This window comes from Manacus candei, unplaced genomic scaffold (genome assembly GCF_025592945.1).
Source record: "Manacus candei isolate 608988 ecotype Guabito, Panama unplaced genomic scaffold, ASM2559294v1 h1tg000034l, whole genome shotgun sequence".
Lineage (NCBI taxonomy): Eukaryota > Metazoa > Chordata > Aves > Passeriformes > Pipridae > Manacus > Manacus candei.
The window spans coordinates 9,818,326-9,835,487 of NW_026138082.1; the positions used below are offsets into that span (position 1 = coordinate 9,818,326).

Genomic DNA, 17,162 nt, shown 5'->3' on the forward strand with positions numbered 1-17,162 from the left:
GAACTAATTAACTTTGGCAGTGTCTTTGGGCTGAATGCTGACTCTCTTTCCATGGAAGAGCTTCAGGCAGGCTTCAGTGCCATCCTGGCATGAAATACTATTGTACAGCCTGGTCACATCCATGATGACTAGAATGGAGCTTTGCTTATTTGTCAGTTTTGATAGTACTGTAGTGAGATATCTCCTTCAGAATCCTTTGACTGTATAAATTTACACTGGCTGTCATGGGTGATTCACTTCTGGTCACAATCTATGTCAGTCATGGTGTGGAATAGAAAAATCAATATCCTTAAATTAGGATGTATCTGTTGTGAAACCCAGTTAAGTCTTTGGCTGCTGCTTTCCATTCAGTGTCTAGGTAAAATAATAATATCATAGCTGTCTCTTAAAAATAATAATCTTTACATTCAAGCATTTTTCAGGTATTTTAGGAAATAGATATTAAGATGGTGGTGTGCTTATTTTGTGTATGTATATCAAATGGGAACTGTGCATGCCACTGAAATTAGGAGCGGTAATGATCCAGAATTAACTAGGAGACTTTCTGCCAGCAGTAGCTGACAGCATTCTGTAACACACAGAAAAAGATACATGTTTTTGTGGAGTGAAATTTCAACAACTGTTCTCTCTTAATAAGTAATCTACTTCCTGCACTTAATATACTTAGTTGTAAACGGATCTGTTTTAAATGTCTAGTCTGGAAACACAGGACTATGTTGGTATATTTAGCTGGCCAAATTTAAGGAGGTAGTCAACCTTTTGTGTAAGCAAGGCTCCTTCTGAGATTTGTTTGGAATCTCGTGTGTATTTTGTCATGTTTGTTGATGGAAATTACAGGTGGGTAGGATGACACTACTCTTCTTTCTCTTCTGGTGAATCTTATGAAAGGTAGAGTTTTCTAGCCTGGTAAAGAATGATCATAGTCAGATGGTAATATACAGTTTAGCAGCACAAATATCTCTTAGAAGTTTTTGCTTGCTTTTCTTATCCCACTGTATTTTGGGCAGACAGACACTAGCTGTTGATTGGCAGACTTGAAATTAGAGCAGCAGGGTAAGGCAGGTGTGCTAACTGAGCAGTGTGGGGACTCCTGTGTATCTTCCTCTCTTATACTTGGTTCTTCTAGTGTAGGCTGTTTTCTGTGTGAAAGATCATATATTTGCAGAGAGCTGTTCAAAAAGGAGCTGGGGACCATAGAACAAGGTGCATAGCCATTGGTGATTCCTCATAACTTGGCTTGGAAAGTTAGTTTCAAATAAAGAAAGTAATAAATTAATTTTTAAATAATGTCTTGGACTAGCGAGTTCTATCAGGTCCTATTTTATGGGTTACTTACCATCGAGACCTAATTATTGAGTCTGTTCCTACTATCTCGTTGCTTGTACTTATTTATGGTAGTGGGTTCAATCAGCTTTGAAAAGCTTTCTTTCATGTAGACACTTGTATTTTTGTAATGGCCTTCTATGGAGTAGAGTCATCATTAGTTCAGCAAAGTAAAACAGTGATGCAGATATGCCATGAAATACTAAAAAGTGTAGACTCCTGGAATACGTCATTAGCTATCTTTTTAGAAAAAACAGAGCATGTGTAATGTCAGGGAGTCAAAGAGATAGCATTTCTTGGAAGTGATCATGGGCAACCGTGTTCTTTTGACATGCCTAAAATAGGTTAAAACCCACATACAGTTTACGTACTAAAAAGCTAAAATAATTGTCTTTCTTGGGACATACCCCTTATAAATGTAGAGGTTTCTCCTGAGCAGTAGAAGCCCAGGGAGAAAACGAGTGTGTTCCACCCCATGCCAGCCACTGTCTGTATCTTTGTGTACAGGTTGGCTGTAAGGGGAAGGCATTATCCTAATGACAGCACTGTGGGCACTTTCCTGCTGGCTGTGCATCCAGTGGGTAGTGAGAAGGAGTGTCTGAGTGAAGAGACTCTTCTGGAGCCCAGGGCACCATGCAGACTGACTTGAGTATTTTTCCTGGAAAGCCAGATGGGATCTGACCGGTCTGTGCTGAGCCAAAGCCAATAAACTCTTGCTGGCCTCATGCTGATCTGTGGGTAGCTATGGATGTGTACCAGTACTTAGCTCTTCAGGCCTGCAAGCTCAAGGATCAGGCTTCATGAGTTAACTTAGTGATGCTGAACTTCCCTTGGGTGCAAAAGTGCTCAAGAAGGCATTGCATTAATTGTGTGTTGTGCCAGTGTGTCCTCTTGGACCTCTGTTCAGCACCACACAGGGGGCTTGGTGTGTCCCAAGACTGTGTGGGTGTAAAACTGAGAATAGACTAGAGCAGGGTAATCCATTTGTAATGCCTATTATTTTCCAAAATTGTAGCACCTATTATTTTCTCAGCTTACAGTACCTGTAGAGACCCCAATGAGGATGACTGTCTGCCCCCTCTAGTATGTTAACCCTTTTTGTTGAGACTAGTTGCACTGTGTTATTGCAATTTTAGGATATATTGCACCAATATTTGGAATGTGAGAGACTCCTGAGATGTGGTTAAATGCTGGAACAAGCTGCCCAGAAAGGGTGTTGGAATCTGTGTCCTTGGAGGTGTTCAGGACTCAGCTGGATGGGACCTTGGAGCAGTCTGATCTCATTAGCCCTGCTTTGAGCTGGGGGTTAGAGTAGGTGACTTCTGAATGTCCTTTCATAAGTTACTCTGGTTCTGTGGTATTTTTAGCTCTTATTCCTCAAAGTTCCACCAGAGTGAAAAGTATCTCTCCCCTTTGGGGGTTTGCATATGGATGGTTATAGGTTCACAAACTGAGTATTTTTCTAACCAAGAAATCTAAAGGGTTCAACACTTAATACTGTATTAATTTAACGTGCAGTAGTGGTAGCATTATCTGCTGCATTTCTTTTAACACTTTTTAATGTCATAAAAGCTGAAATGTCACCAAAGTGTTGCATAGTGGAAACCAGCATGATAAAGGGTAAACCAGTCTAATTTTCTCTTCTGTAAATGTATTTGAAATGTCTCCTAAATCAGAACTGTCTCTGATTTAATTAGCTGGGCCTCCCATAAGTTAGCATTACTCTTGCTGGAATAGCTAGGTGCAGCTTGAGATGTATGAAGTGGAACTCTTGTGAAAAGTAGCCCTATTTAGAGGGAAAAATTATTGTTCCCAAAGCAGCCAGACTATTTAGTGAAAAATGTGCTGGATGGTAGGAGAGGCAGAAATGTCCCAGATTCCCACTAGCTGTATGCAAAACTTCAGTACATTAGGTGATGGCACAGAGAGGATGGTATGAAGAATGACACCTGGAGTGGTGTTCCCTTAGAATCTTGGCTGGTGCCTCTTTAGAGGGTGTGACTGGTGAGCACAGGCAAGTGTGTTCATGTGTGGCTCCTCTGGTCTTGGAAGATACTCAGTGGCATAGTTGAGACTTTTGGAGAGGAAAAACTAAGGAAGACAAGGAAATACATTACACAAGATATTGCTAAAGTGGAATGATTTGGGAGGAGAACTGAGTGATTTTGAATACCAGGAGAAAAGATAGGAAAATGTGTTAAGGGAAGAAGAGGCAGTAACCTCAACGGAGAACAGAGTTGAGGCAAATGAGATAGACAGGCATATTTAAGACCTTCAAGAACCTACTTACAGAAAGTAGACTGTTTTAGATGCCATCTTACAGTTAAATAGCACATGCAGTAAGGAATTGACTGTGTAAGTAGGTATTTAAGTGTGTTCCTCAATTTACAGTTGACTTGGCAAGCAGCTGTTACCACTGTGGCTAGTGGGTCTAGTGATCTGGCTGCTATATGGGGAGTATGTGTGTATTCATATATGTAGGGGCGGGGATATATATATATATATATATATACACACACACACACATACATATTCATTTTTATATACTTTTCCGAACTACTTAATTTGCTGGAAAACGAGTGCAGCTGGAGTTAGCAATGATCTGCAGATATCATTGCAGAGTTAAATTGATGTTATGACTTTAGATGGACACTGCTGAAAATGTTTAAATGACCTAAAAATAACCGCATGTAGCACAAGAGACATTGTATGTGAACTGATACTTCTTCATGAGTCATTTCCTGCTGAAAGTGGTGCACAGAGCTAACTGCTAGAGGGGCTGCATGTATGTGATTATATATAGATGAAGTGCAGCCGTGCTTTTTTCCAGGGTTCTTTATGTAACTCTGTTGGTTCAGAGTGTGAGTGTGGTGATCAGTAGTCTGCCTATAAACAATTCTCAGATTTAGATATTGGCTGTTGGAAATTGTAATGGTTGTCTGGGGTTGTACTCTGTGATATATATTCTCTTGAGGTTGACTATGAGAATATGTGGCCTACTTTAAAAACTCCTTGAGCAGAGGAACAGTTTGCTGCTCTCAATTGTGTTTTAATATGTAATATTTTAATGATTATTTGAATTAAGAAGATAACCAAAATGAAGCAAACTGCAAGATGGATAGATGTCTCACAAACACAGCTTGTGTGCAGCTACGATGTGCCTTCTTCAGTTTGTAGTCTGTCTTGACCACTGAAAACTACTGATAACAGAGAAACGTAATGAATTACTGAAGGTATCAGTGTTGACGATTTCACTGCTGGCTTTATTTTATCACCTAGGTCATGGGGCTTATGCACAGTTGGAAATCAGTGTATCTCACTGGCCAAATCTTCAGCTGATTTCTGGCCTAACATTTGTTCATTTCTTTGTATTTGAAGGCATGCAATGCAAAAATCTGCTGTGAATTGAGAATCAGTTCTAGGATAGGAGTCATGTGATAGTTGTTTTGTTAATGTTTGTGGAAGAATAGTATAAGGATCATGTTTTTAAATAGTAAAAATATATGTATTGGAACTTTTGGGAAGGTTTCACCTAGCAAAAGGATTTTAATTTTAAAAAAATAATATCCCAAGTTGTAGGCACAGTCTGACTCGAACTATGAAACGGAGGATTCAGTTTTCATCTTGACAGATACTTTTTAGTTGCCTTCTGTACTGTGTTTGTAATGACAGAATTCTGGCTTCCTTTTTTTATAGGCTCAGATTATTCCTCAGTGGGATGGTTACCTGGTACTGAATCCCTGTGGCAGAGCACAACGATTTCATCAGGCAGTCAAAGCAATCCTGTCAGAAGACACAGTATAGCTTCCGACAGCGGGGACACTGGGATTGGTACCTCCTGTTCTGACAGTGTGGAAGGTGAGTTGGCACTCTTAAGTTTTGGCTGTTTCTGAGAAAACAATCCAAAATGTTTTGAAGGTATGTTTCCCAAAAGAATCAAAGCTACTGAGCACATGCAGGTTTTTTTTTTTACTTGCTGGACCAAGTAATTGTTTCAGTGAGGTTTGATTAATTTAGTTCTGCATGAGTTGTGTGCGTTAACTTGCATCTCTGCCACAAAGCTGGTACTTGTGTTACATCTCTTGATAATTGCAGTAACAAGAAGTGCCAGATTTATGCAGGGAACTAATGTCCTGTACTACAGCACTTGATGAACAAGTGGTAAAAGCATAAAAACTTCTGAGGGAGTTTATGAAAGGACAATACTTTCTGGTATTCATTGTGTGTGTCAGCAAAGAAAGCTTCTCATTGGGGCTGGGAGGAAAATGGGGTGTGTTGTGTTTTCATCTCTGCCTTCTGGTGGTAAGTAATTTAGGTTTCATTGCATGGCATTTGACACATAGTCCAAGGTCTTTGAGAAGAATAACAATATCTAAGGATTGTTAAAAATTAGTTTGGATTAAGTCATGATTACCCAAAGGTGTTCTTGTTAGGGAGGGGTGCAGCCTCTAAGGTTCCATTACATTCCATTACTGGAATTAAGCCTGAATGAGACAGAAATTAGGCCATAAGAAGACTTGAGGTTTTCTTCTTGAATAACCTTATTTCCCAGTAAGATTTTCAAGACAGATAATGACAGCAGGACTGTGATATACTTTTCTCCACCATCTTTCTATGTGTGATAAATTTTTCAAAAGGATAGCTGAGATGAGGAAGAACAGGAAGAATTACAAGAAATGAGGTAAGGAATGCTGAATCAATGTAAGACAGAAGTCTCTGTGAGGGACTGAGCATTCCTGAGGAGAGGTCCAAATGCCTCAGTTAAGTATATCAGGCTCTTTGCTCATGAGAAAATCCTTTCCACCGTCTTTGTGTTGCATCTGTTGGTCGGAAAGGAACTCATAGCTTGCTTTCTGCTTATTTTCATTTCTAAACAGTTATTGGCTTTGGCAAAATAAAGGTTTTGCTCAGATATTCAAATTCTTGGGTGTAAAACTGAAATAGTAAATGGCTATTAATGCAGAAGCCTCACTGGTTGTTTTTTTTATCTCCCAGGAGATGTAGGGGGAATAAAGCACTCTAATGCTATGTATATATATAGCTTTACAATCACTCTCAGCCAAATGTTGCACAACAGTATTTTAAGATGCAGCGTTTGGATTAAAAACATGCCCTCCCCTCCTCTGTTTTGAGGGCTTCTCCATTTGAGGGGTGGGATGAAGGAGAGGAAATGAAACAGCAGCTCCTCATCAGATGTTCTGTTCACCTCTTTAGGCGAGAGAATATCTGTTCAGGGCAAGGCAGGGGAAGTCTGTGCTGAGGGGAGAGTGAAACAAAGGGGGGAAAGTTGCCACAACAGGTAGTTCGTGAAGTTTGTCTCTGGCAATGCTTGACAATGGACAGTTCTACTGTATCTTTTATGTTATCCATTTCCTGCCACCTTGTTTGTCTTTTCTACCACTTAAAGTTTTTTCAGTGTTACAAATAAAGGAGGGAAACCTAACCAAAATGAAAATTAATGGAAGAAACATGTGACAGGCTTGGAAATAGATTGTATACATACATATGTTTTTAGTGGAAGGGGTTGTTGCCTATGATACCCAGTTGTCTGCATCTCTCAAGCTGCCCCCTCCCCACATCCACAAAAAGAAAAGAGTATCATTGTCATCTGTGAGGCTGCCAGGCCAGACTGGTAACTGCAGAGTTGATGCTGGCCATCTGCTGTCAATGTGCTGCTTGGGAAGAAGCTCCTGGGGCTTTTTCAGAGCAATATTTTTTTCACAAGTCAGCAGATTATTACAGTTTTTAACAATGCTCAGAAAATGAGTTGTGGCCTTGCTATTTCCTTTATATTATGTCCACTAAAACTGAAAAACTTATTTTGAGAATTAGGATTAATATCTGCTTTAATTCGTCAGGTTACAGGTGAATTTATTTGTATCGATGTGTAGTTACTAATAAATACAGTGGTGCAGGGAATGGAGCTCCGGTACATTTGAAATGTATCTTTACAACTTTTCTTTCATGGCATGTAAAATGTTCCTTCAAATCCATCCTCTTATTCATACTTCGTTTTGGGAACACTTGTTCTTTTGGGAAATGCGGAGTTTGAAGAATAGGGACAAGTATCTCTTGTGTTTGGCTCAAACCTACATGATTTGGAGGGGAGATGGGTTTTGACATAGATAAGAAAGAAACTTTTTATGTTAAAATGTATTAAGTTGGTTGTTTGTATATTATGTTGTGCAAAGGTAGGAAAATGAGGAAATGAAATAGCTAGTGGAGTTTCGCTGTGGAAACTGTGCAATGTTGATGTGCACTGGGAAGCTGAGGAGAAACATTTATAAACCATGAATGTGGGGATATTAGTTTGGATGAAATAGATCTAAAACATTTAATTCAGCTCTTAATATAAAGGTATAAAGATATAAAGGTGTTTTATCTCTATGTAGACGACAGTTCATGTGTTTGGGGTTTTTTAGTTATTTATTTATTTATTTGTTTCCTGTCAGTAAGTTGTTCTGGATTCAGATCAACTTTTGGGCAATACAGAAATAATTCTGCATTCTGTATGGAGCACGAGGAAAAGATTTTGATACAGTCTTTTCCAGATTCTTTTCTTTATACACTTAACTCTGTTTGTAAGTCAACTGTGTTACTACTGTTTTCAACTTATCCTGTACAAGTCTGTGTGAATAGTTTACTCTGGGCATTGATTGCTGCTAAGTCTTCTGAAAGACCGCATGTCCTCTGTTAAGAGATATGATGGAGGTGAAACATTGAGCCCTGTGATTCTGTTGGAAAGTTCCTGCATTTCTGGTAGAGTAGGAGGATGAATCATGTGCAATAAAAGATTTTAGTTGATGGCAAACAGCTGGTCAACTATCAGTGAAGACTACCTGAATGGTCTTGTTCTTGTTTTCCTTCCCACTGTCAGCAGTGAAATTGGCAGACATAGCATTTGTGGCTTATGTTTATAGGGACAAAAGATAGCTCCCAACATCAGCTAACAGCTGTGCTGTGTGTAGGCCTTTAGATTTGGGTTGTCTCTTAAACTTCAGATTTGACGGAAAGATTGTTGTTACTATTTCAGAACTAAAGCTAAAAGAGGAAACAAGGTTAAGGGGAGGTGGGTGGCAGAAAAAAGCCTCTTGTAATGAAAAAGCGCAGGGAAAAAGTTCTGAAAACCTTCAGTTACGTGATCTTGTCTCTTTGTCTAATTTGGAAGTCTTTCAAATGGAAGCAGATTTTAGTAAACTTCTAAATAATGACTCTTCTGATTTTCTGTCTACTTTAAATGCATGGTCTAGATTAAAGTGCTTCTCTTACAGTTTACAGTCTGTCAGGAAAAAGGCGTGGAATACTGTATGAAAATGTGAATGCATTCATGAAACGTGATGTTTCCTGTTCTTCATCAGCAATGATAGCATTTATACTTAGTTTTTGATAGCCATTGTGATACCTGTGTATAACCATTCTTTCAGTACCACTTACATAAGAAACATGAAGTCTATATTTTAAGTATTTTTGAGGCTGTTTTTATTTGGGTTACCTAATTAGAGAACCAGGGTCTTAAGGAAATTAAATGGGCTGTAAATCCCAGCAGAGCCCTTTCCCCTGTGCACATTCTGAGTTTTGCCTTTTGGACAGGAGGAATAATAACTAGATATTGATGTGACAAGATACGGGGCCCATGGTTCTTGCAGACCAAATATTTTCCTCCATCAGATAAGCTTGTTGTGCAGTGAAAAGTTCCTTATAAAGCAGATCTTTCTCCCTTACTGTTAAATGCAATTCTTGATTTAACATTTCTGATTGCAGATTAATAGGCTTGAAAATTTATAGAATGTTGCTTTCCAGAAGAGAGAAACTGGATGCAGAGAATCAGAGTTATTACTTCTTCAGGACTTGATGTTCTGCTAGTTCAACTTTTTTTAAAAACTTTTTTAACAACCCCCTCCAACGACTTCTGTGGAATGCTTAGCTGACAGAATAAGAACTTGGTTTAATGTTATGAGACCCAGAGGAGTCTCTTGGCTTTCATTTTGAATGGAATATGTTATCTTTTTACGGGATTAAAAAAATCTAATTAGTTGAATTTAATTGTAGCATTTCTTGATACACCAGGGAACATGGTACAGCTGGCACCAAAGTTACTTGGTTTTGCTATTTCAAGCACTCTTTCTTCTAGCAGGTCCCAAGCATGGTATTCTAACACTTTTTTTTCCCATGAAAGAAAAAAAAAAAATTAATAAATATAACTATTGAATATAGTGAAAGGCAGAACTGAATTTCAGGAAGCAAAATCTAGTTATGAAGTATCTTGGGGGGGGTCTTTTAGTTTAGCATGCTGCTAAGAGTGATGGGATTGGCAATGTATAGGTGGAACATGCAAAGTTTGTACCATCAGTTATGGTGTCATAAAAGTGCAACAGCACTAGGATCGTAGCTCTTGAGAACTGACAGCTTTATGCTCTCTCTCTCTCTCTTGTGTTCTGTGATTTTGAAAGATGATGGATTTTCAGAGGAGTCCCAGTCTTAATTGAGTTGAGGTTAATCTCTATGCCCTTGGATCCTGGCAAGTATTGGCATATGTTTGGTAAAGTAGCTTGATTATTTGTAGGATAGAAAATAATTATTCTCAAGGCATTTTTCCTTGGTTTCCTTCCTCTCTGCTTGCCAAGTCTGACATTTGAAGCAGTATCCAGCCCTCTGAGTCAGCCTTATTGTGTTACTCAGATATTATCTATCCTGACAATCAGAAATGTGCACTTCACTTAAGGCTATATTAAACTTTAGTCCTTGCAGAAGTGGTTTTACCATCCCTTGCTAGAATGAAGTGTCTGTATAGCTGAGAGGAATATAAATATTAATGTTCAGAGCTTGGCTGTTTATTTTCTTTGGGGGTTTAGGATTTAAACAAAATTTAAACAAGGGTTATTTCAGATTCTAGTAACCTGTTTCCAGGATTTAAGGAATAGGAAAAAATTATGCTAATAAATTTCCTAAAATAAGACATGGAGAAGTTGCTTCAAACAACAGTGACATATTCCCTATGTGAGCATGTGTACTCTGAATTTGAAATGGGCTGAAGCAAAACTAAAGGCACTTACTAGTTTCACATATGAATGCTCTGCAGAAAGAATTAGCTGCTGCTTTAACTTCATACTTTGCCTTCTTTTGTGATAGTTTCTCCGTTGGAATAAGCTTACAGTATGCACATGCTCACATGTCTCACATTAAAAAATAATAGCAGGTTTTGTTTCCAGCTAGTGGGAGTGTTCTGCCCAATGAACTCAGTGCATTTTGCCTTCAGCTATCATCAGTACTTCTTTTTCAGAAAGATGATTTCTGTTGTTCTAATCAGAAATAACTCAGGGAAAATAAGTCGTGCATACTTATGATTTAGCAGCATTCACCTGGTTACCGTGTATTTTGGAGCTCTGTCGCTGAGTTGTGTCAGAATGAATGTGATACAACAAAAGAAAGAAAGGAAAAACCCCCAAAACTTCAGGGTCGAGATAAAGACAGTTTACTAACGAAAGAAAAAGCAGACAAACATCAAGCACCACCAGCAGACCGATGTCCAGGCAGTCTCTGAGCAACAAATACTTTGGAAAAAAAGCTGCCCCTCAGTTTTATTGCTGAGCATGACATTGTATATTGTGGAATCTCTTTGGTATTTCAGGTCAGCTGTCCCAGCTGTGTCCTCTCCCAACCTCTTGTGCACCCTCTCACTGGGATGGCAGAAGCTGTGATGCCGTGTGAGTGCCTTTCAGCAATAGCTGAGACACTGGTTTGTTACTAACACTGTTTTAGTCACCAGAGAAAAACACAGCACCACAGGGGCTGCTGTGAAGAAAACTGACTCTCATCCAGCCAAACCCTCTACAATCTCTGCCCCTTATTCCATATCATTTACATCATGCTTAGATGAAATATCAGGTAGTTGTTTTTAATTAACTGTATTTTTGGAGTGTGATGGATATCTGGTATTTGATGAGAAAACAAGGAGCATCATACAATGATCTTGTCTATATTTAGGTTAATATCATGAGACCTAGACGTGCCAATCATTATACATCTTTGCTGAGAAATTCCAGGGAGGAATTCACACTGGAAACATTCTGTAGCTAGTCAATATTTAATGTACGCATTCAAGTAGCATTTACCGCCTTGTCTGAAAAAAAATCACAGGACTCATTTTTAGTCTTTTGCACTAAAGACAAAGTGGTGCACTTAGTGATAGGCCATAGTCATTTGGGATGCAGACAGCAAGTTGCTTGTAGCCTGCTCCTGAGGAAGAAAAGACCTGTTGCTGCTGCCTGGAGTTCTAGCCTGGGACTTGATGGAGGAGACTGGTTGTATCCCCCATAGAAAGGTTTGTAAACCTCTGGTTTTTAACAGTTTTACTAGACTATCTGTTCTTGGAAGGCTTATACCTCACTCTTAAGTCTTTATTCAACAGACATGTTTCTACCATAATGTATGCACAGATAAAACTTTTTCTGGTGTAAAGTCCAGTTAATGTGTTTAATGGCATCCTTTATTTTAGCCATGGTTTCAGTGTAGTGATGATAAATAATTTCTGTAAAAATGTTCTTTGAAGTAGAACATAAAAGCTTCCTGTTAGAGAACCTGTTTCAGGGCCTTGCATGTGTTTCTGTGAGGTTCTGAGGTCAGATGGACTGTTAGGTCGGTTTTGTCTGTATAAAGGCAGCAGCGAGAAAGAACAATGTGCAGAGGACACTTACAGGAAGCGTAGTTACTCCATCTCACTTCCTTTATCTCTGACTTTCTTCAGGTTGGGGGAATTAAGTATGAGGAAGTGAAAAATGGGCAGCAAATGACGAAATAATTTGAATTGTGGGGACTGGTAATAGGAGGGGAAGGGGGAAAATCCTGCAAGAAAGCTGCCCGCTCACAGGCAGTTTGTTTGCAGTAACTTCACTTGAGTGAGGGTTGGTAACAACTGGCCTGTTTTCAGGCAGAATAGGTGCCAATTTGTTGCTTTTGGTATGCTAAATTTCTTGGGTAACAGTGACCGGTTTGTTTTTAAAGCAGTTACTATCGTTGTCACTGTGCTTTTTTTTCTTTTCACCATTTTAAATGTTTCTTACACAGTCAGATTTAGAAGGAAAACTGGTGTGGGCTTTTCCCAATGCAAAAATGGTAAAAGAAATCTCTTGGTTTTTTTTTATTTTCTTCCTTTTAAAGATCTGACAGATAAGCTTTCGGTATGACAATTGCGTTTGTGTCAGCTGCAGCCATGAAAGTCAGCATTGTAGAAGTGTAATCAGCTACACAGAGTCACTTCTTTGCCCCTGGAAGGGAGGGGCCTCTCATTCTACAGTGCGTCTTTTAAATGAGCACATGGCAAATTTTAATGTATGAAAACTGGGAATTGAGATGACAGTGGACTTGATCTATAGTTTTGATGTCATATTGAGCTATCAGCAGTCTTCCAGCTAATTGCAGAGGGGTTTTGTTTTAAATAAGTTAAAACCTAAAAAGTGGAGGCCTTGTGTTCTCTTGCCACTGTAGGATGGTCACTAAAATGCAGCGGTGAGTAGCCTTTGGATTGCAGGGCGAGGGTGTGGACCTTTGTCTGTTTCTCCCGGTTTAATTTGAGAGGAACTCTTTCACCTCTGTAACTAAATAATAAAAGAGCAAAAGTGTCATGCTACAGATGAGACATCTGAATAAGCTGCCGTTGTAAGCCAGTTGCTAAGAAAACCTTTGGATGTGTCTCCATTAAAAAAGTACCTTTTTTTGCTTTGTGTCATGATGACTTGTGAATAATATGAAAGAAGTGATTAAACTTCAAAAGAGTAGGTTTTAAAATGGGGGGGTGTAATATTTTTTTTATTTGTGTAATAAGTCTTGGCTGCTAGTCTTTGAACTCCTTGGTTTTCTGCCTGTGATGCTCTTTTTATTTCACTTAAAATTTGGACTGCAGTTAGATCTGTTTTGTCTGGATATAGATCCTGGACTTGCTTTTGTCCAGAATGACATTTACTTTAGAAGGCAGAAGTTGAGCCTCATCCTGTGGAAGGCAGAATATTGACTCCTGTGAACAGAATCTGTTGTCTGCATTTGACTTTATTTTTTTTTCCTCCTGTTGTTAGTGGTGTGTTTTTATACAATCACCAAACAAAATCCCCAGCTCTTTACTGAGAAATCCTCCCATGTTCCCCACCCCCACAGTGTTTAAAAATCCTCTCATGAAGTGACCACATGGTGGCTTTGTGAAGGTTTGCTGGTTTATTTTAGTGCCCTCTGTTGATAATAAACCTTGTAATGTATGCTCTTGCCTCTTGACTACTTTGAAATTGTTGAAGGACAACAGTTGCCATTAAAAATTATTTTTCCACTGTAATTTAATGTTTTTCTATTGTAGTTATCATGCATAAACTTTTCAAACTATTATACCTTACTCTACTTATAAAAATAAATACAACTGGGTAGTGAATAGCTTTTTACTGAATATTCAAGCTTTTCCTGCAGAAAAACACTTCTGAGGCATTCCTAGTAGGAAAGGTTAGTTGCATACATCTAACCAGTATTTTCTATGTATGTGTGTATTGTTTTAAAAATGTCTATTAAGTAGCAAGATCAGAAAAAAAAATCGAAAGGCAGTTTAGGTGTCCAGTTAAGAATAAAATGATGTATGTTCTCAGAGGCAGAAAGATGATTGGCAGTAAAAAAATGCAATGTGTTTTATTCCCTCTAATGTCTCTGACACTGGTCCTCTGTGCAGCAATTTTTAAGTTCTTGTAATGACAATGAAAACCAGAAAATATACAGGAGTAACTTCTCTAATTTTTGGGTCGATTTCTTCTTGTCTGGTATTGCTGTGATGTTCAGGAATTGCAGTCTCTTCTGTGCCCTGTTTTCTGTGCTGCTGTTCCTCCAGGCACTTAATCCTTGAACAGAAAAAATGGTAACAATAAAATATACTTGGAAGATGTTAGTAATGTGTTACATTTGTGGATTGCATAAACATAAATTAGCATCTCCCTCCTTGTTAGTTGTCCTTACATTACAATTTATGCCTTGTTGCTCAATGACTGGATGATATTTATTTATTTATTTATTTATTTATTTATTTATTTATTTATTTATTTATTTATTTATTTATTTATTTATTTATTTATCACAAGAGTAAAAAGAGGCATTGAACAGAAAGTTTATAAGGATGTTGCTAGCAAATTCAGTGGATTGCAGGAGAAACCCCACAAGCTTAGTGTCCCAGAAGAAATCACATTCCTGTTTTGAGATGACAACATACTGCCTGACAACAATATGACCCTGAAAAAAGGGGTTGGAAGTGGGTAAAAAATATTGCTTTCATCCTACCAGCCCCTTTGGATAACCCGTTGCAATGCTACAGGAAGTCCTTGTGAAGAATTTTTCCCTAGTGTTCAGTCTGAACCTACCAAGCCACAATTTTTGTGTTGTTGGCCCTTATTTTATCTACTACTACCAAGAAAAGTGTGACCAATAAATTTAACCATTTGTCATTTATGTTCTTTTTGGCATGGGTGGGTTGTTTTTGGTTTGTTTTTGGTTTTGTTTTGGTTGTTGTTGTTGTTTTCTTTTTTTTTCCTGGCCAAAACTGTGTACTAGTTCAGTATTAACTCCTGTAGTTTTTAACAAGTCTAAATATTATAGAAGAGAATTTAAATATATGTATATATTTTTGAAGTATCTTGCATTGAATGTGTTTGGGCTGCTATTCTTAAACATACAGGATGATTTTGTTCTTGATGTTGGTTTGTGAGTCTGAAGTCTGTATCCTGTGCATTTTTAAGTTGTATGAGCTGTGATAAACTCTTAGTGGCACATCCTTTTCCATCAGAGGTTAGCCTATCGCTGTCAAAAGCTAAAATATATATTTTATATTTTCAAAAATATGACAGTCTTTCTAGGCTGATTTAAACAATGGCATTTGTTGCATGAAGTGGCAAGAAGTTTTCAGTTTTCCTGTTACTAAATTTTACTGTAGGAGCACATAGAGATTCTGGGCAGGATTATAGTTTATTGTTCTGTCTTATGTGCAAATTCTAGAGAAACAGATACTTTTTATCTGAGTGAGAGGTATTTTTGGATCAAGTTTTTCTTCAGAGAGATGATACAGTTAGAAGTACTCATTTCTTTCCCATTGCATCAGCTGTCTGCATGCACTCATACTTTGCTGTTGAGAGTGATGGCAAGGTTTTAGTTTTCATTAGATCAGCTGAAAAGTGAATTAAAAATATGTTCAGAGTGCACAGAAAGGGAGTGGGATTCACTGGGGCATCATAATGGAGAAAAATGCTTATGATGAAAAAAAATCCTTTGTGAAGAAAACACATGTCAGAGGGGTTGGAACTTGATGATCTTTAAGGTCCCTTTCAACCCAAACCATTCTCTGTTTCTGTGAAAGCAGTGCAACATTTTGTGGAGGTTGCTTGCATATCTGTTGTCTCATAGCTTCTGAAAAGGTCTGAGAAGTGATTCATGGCTTCTGTAAAACTGGAAGCGAGCTGTCCCTGTGACATGTGGTCAGAACTGGATCTTACATTACTTTCTCCCTCCTTTCGACTCATGTCGGTATCACCAGCTTCAATATTCCTTTTCAGCTCTCATTACTGGCCCATCTTCTCTCTCCTGAGGGGGTTCAGGGAGAAGAGAGGGTTGAAGTAGTCCCCAGAATAGGTATGCTTTCCACATTCAGACCTTTTCATGAAATCTCTCTCACCTTCACCAGGTGTTCAGATGATCTTACTTGCTGATGCTGAGGGGATGTGACAGAGGACTTCAGTACAGGATGCCCAGCTGGATTAGCTTTGCATGACAGCTGCTCCAGCTTGTTACTTTTTTATTTGTTCAGTGTTGGTTCCTTAAAAAAAAGGAAAGTGGTAAAAGGTTGGTTCTGATCAGACTTCCTGTTTTACAGTCTTTGTAGTTTCTGATGTTCCTTATGGCTGAATTCTTGTAAAACGTGGGTCTTGGCTTGAAAAGAACGGTATGTGATGTAAGTAAGAGAAGAAGCAGTCTTGGGATTTCAGCTTCTAGAATGTCTTTATGAGATAGTACAGTAGTACTTTCTCTGTGTTTTTTTTTTCTCCCTGTTTTCCTTTGTGAAATGAAGTCTAGAAATGTTGTGTTGTTTTTCTACACATTAAGACTAATGTCAGTAAGTGACATCATCAAACTCTTGTAGGATAGGAAGATGTGGTATGTATGCAGCCATAATGAGTGAATAACAAAAATCAAAGGGTTTGTGTTTACCCATGAGTGGAATTTAATTTTTTAATGGGAATTAAAATGTATGTATCCTTAATGGAAATTAGGATGGATTATTTTGTAAGAAGATAAAGAATGTGAAAAATTCAGAAGCTCTTAAGTACTTCTGAAGTTTTGGAATGAAATGGGACTTTGAAAGTAGGTAGGAATATTATGAATATATATGAATGTTTATTTTAGTTAGTACTGGCAGGTAGCATAGTCTAGTAGAATCAATAAAGCATGTGACTTACTGCCAAGAGTTCATGTTTATATGACTCTGGGAGTACTGTACTCCCATGGGAGTAGTATACCATTAATTTACTGTAAAAGTTAAAGTTAATTAGACTAGTGCTTATATGGATGGGTGTTATTCCAGCTTTTGGGAGGTAAATGTGGGACTTGATGGAGAGCATGATACATGTGGTGGTGTTTTATAAGTCTGATATCAAACTTAAAGCATGAATTTTCTTTTTACCCTTTTCCTCTGAGACTTCCTGGTTTGTGAGGCTGGTTAAATCAGTGTATCTTTTTACATGTGCTTATTAACTGGCATTATATGCCTATTGTATGTGTGTATGAACTTGTGTGTATTTATGTTAAACAGTTACCATGCTTGTTTTTCCAGC

At 38.2% G+C, this 17,162-nt stretch overlaps 1 protein-coding gene across 1 annotated transcript in view; it reads left to right on the forward strand.

Moving 5' to 3' along the window:
- The window catches only part of CEP85L (centrosomal protein 85 like), a 110,944-nt gene that overhangs the window by 11,820 nt on the left and 81,962 nt on the right, over nucleotides 1–17,162 (forward strand). The window contains exon 2 of the mRNA XM_051792158.1: nucleotides 5,020–5,181. Within this exon, the coding sequence (XP_051648118.1) occupies nucleotides 5,020–5,181 (162 nt within the window). The remainder of the gene's footprint in view (nucleotides 1–5,019; nucleotides 5,182–17,162) is intronic.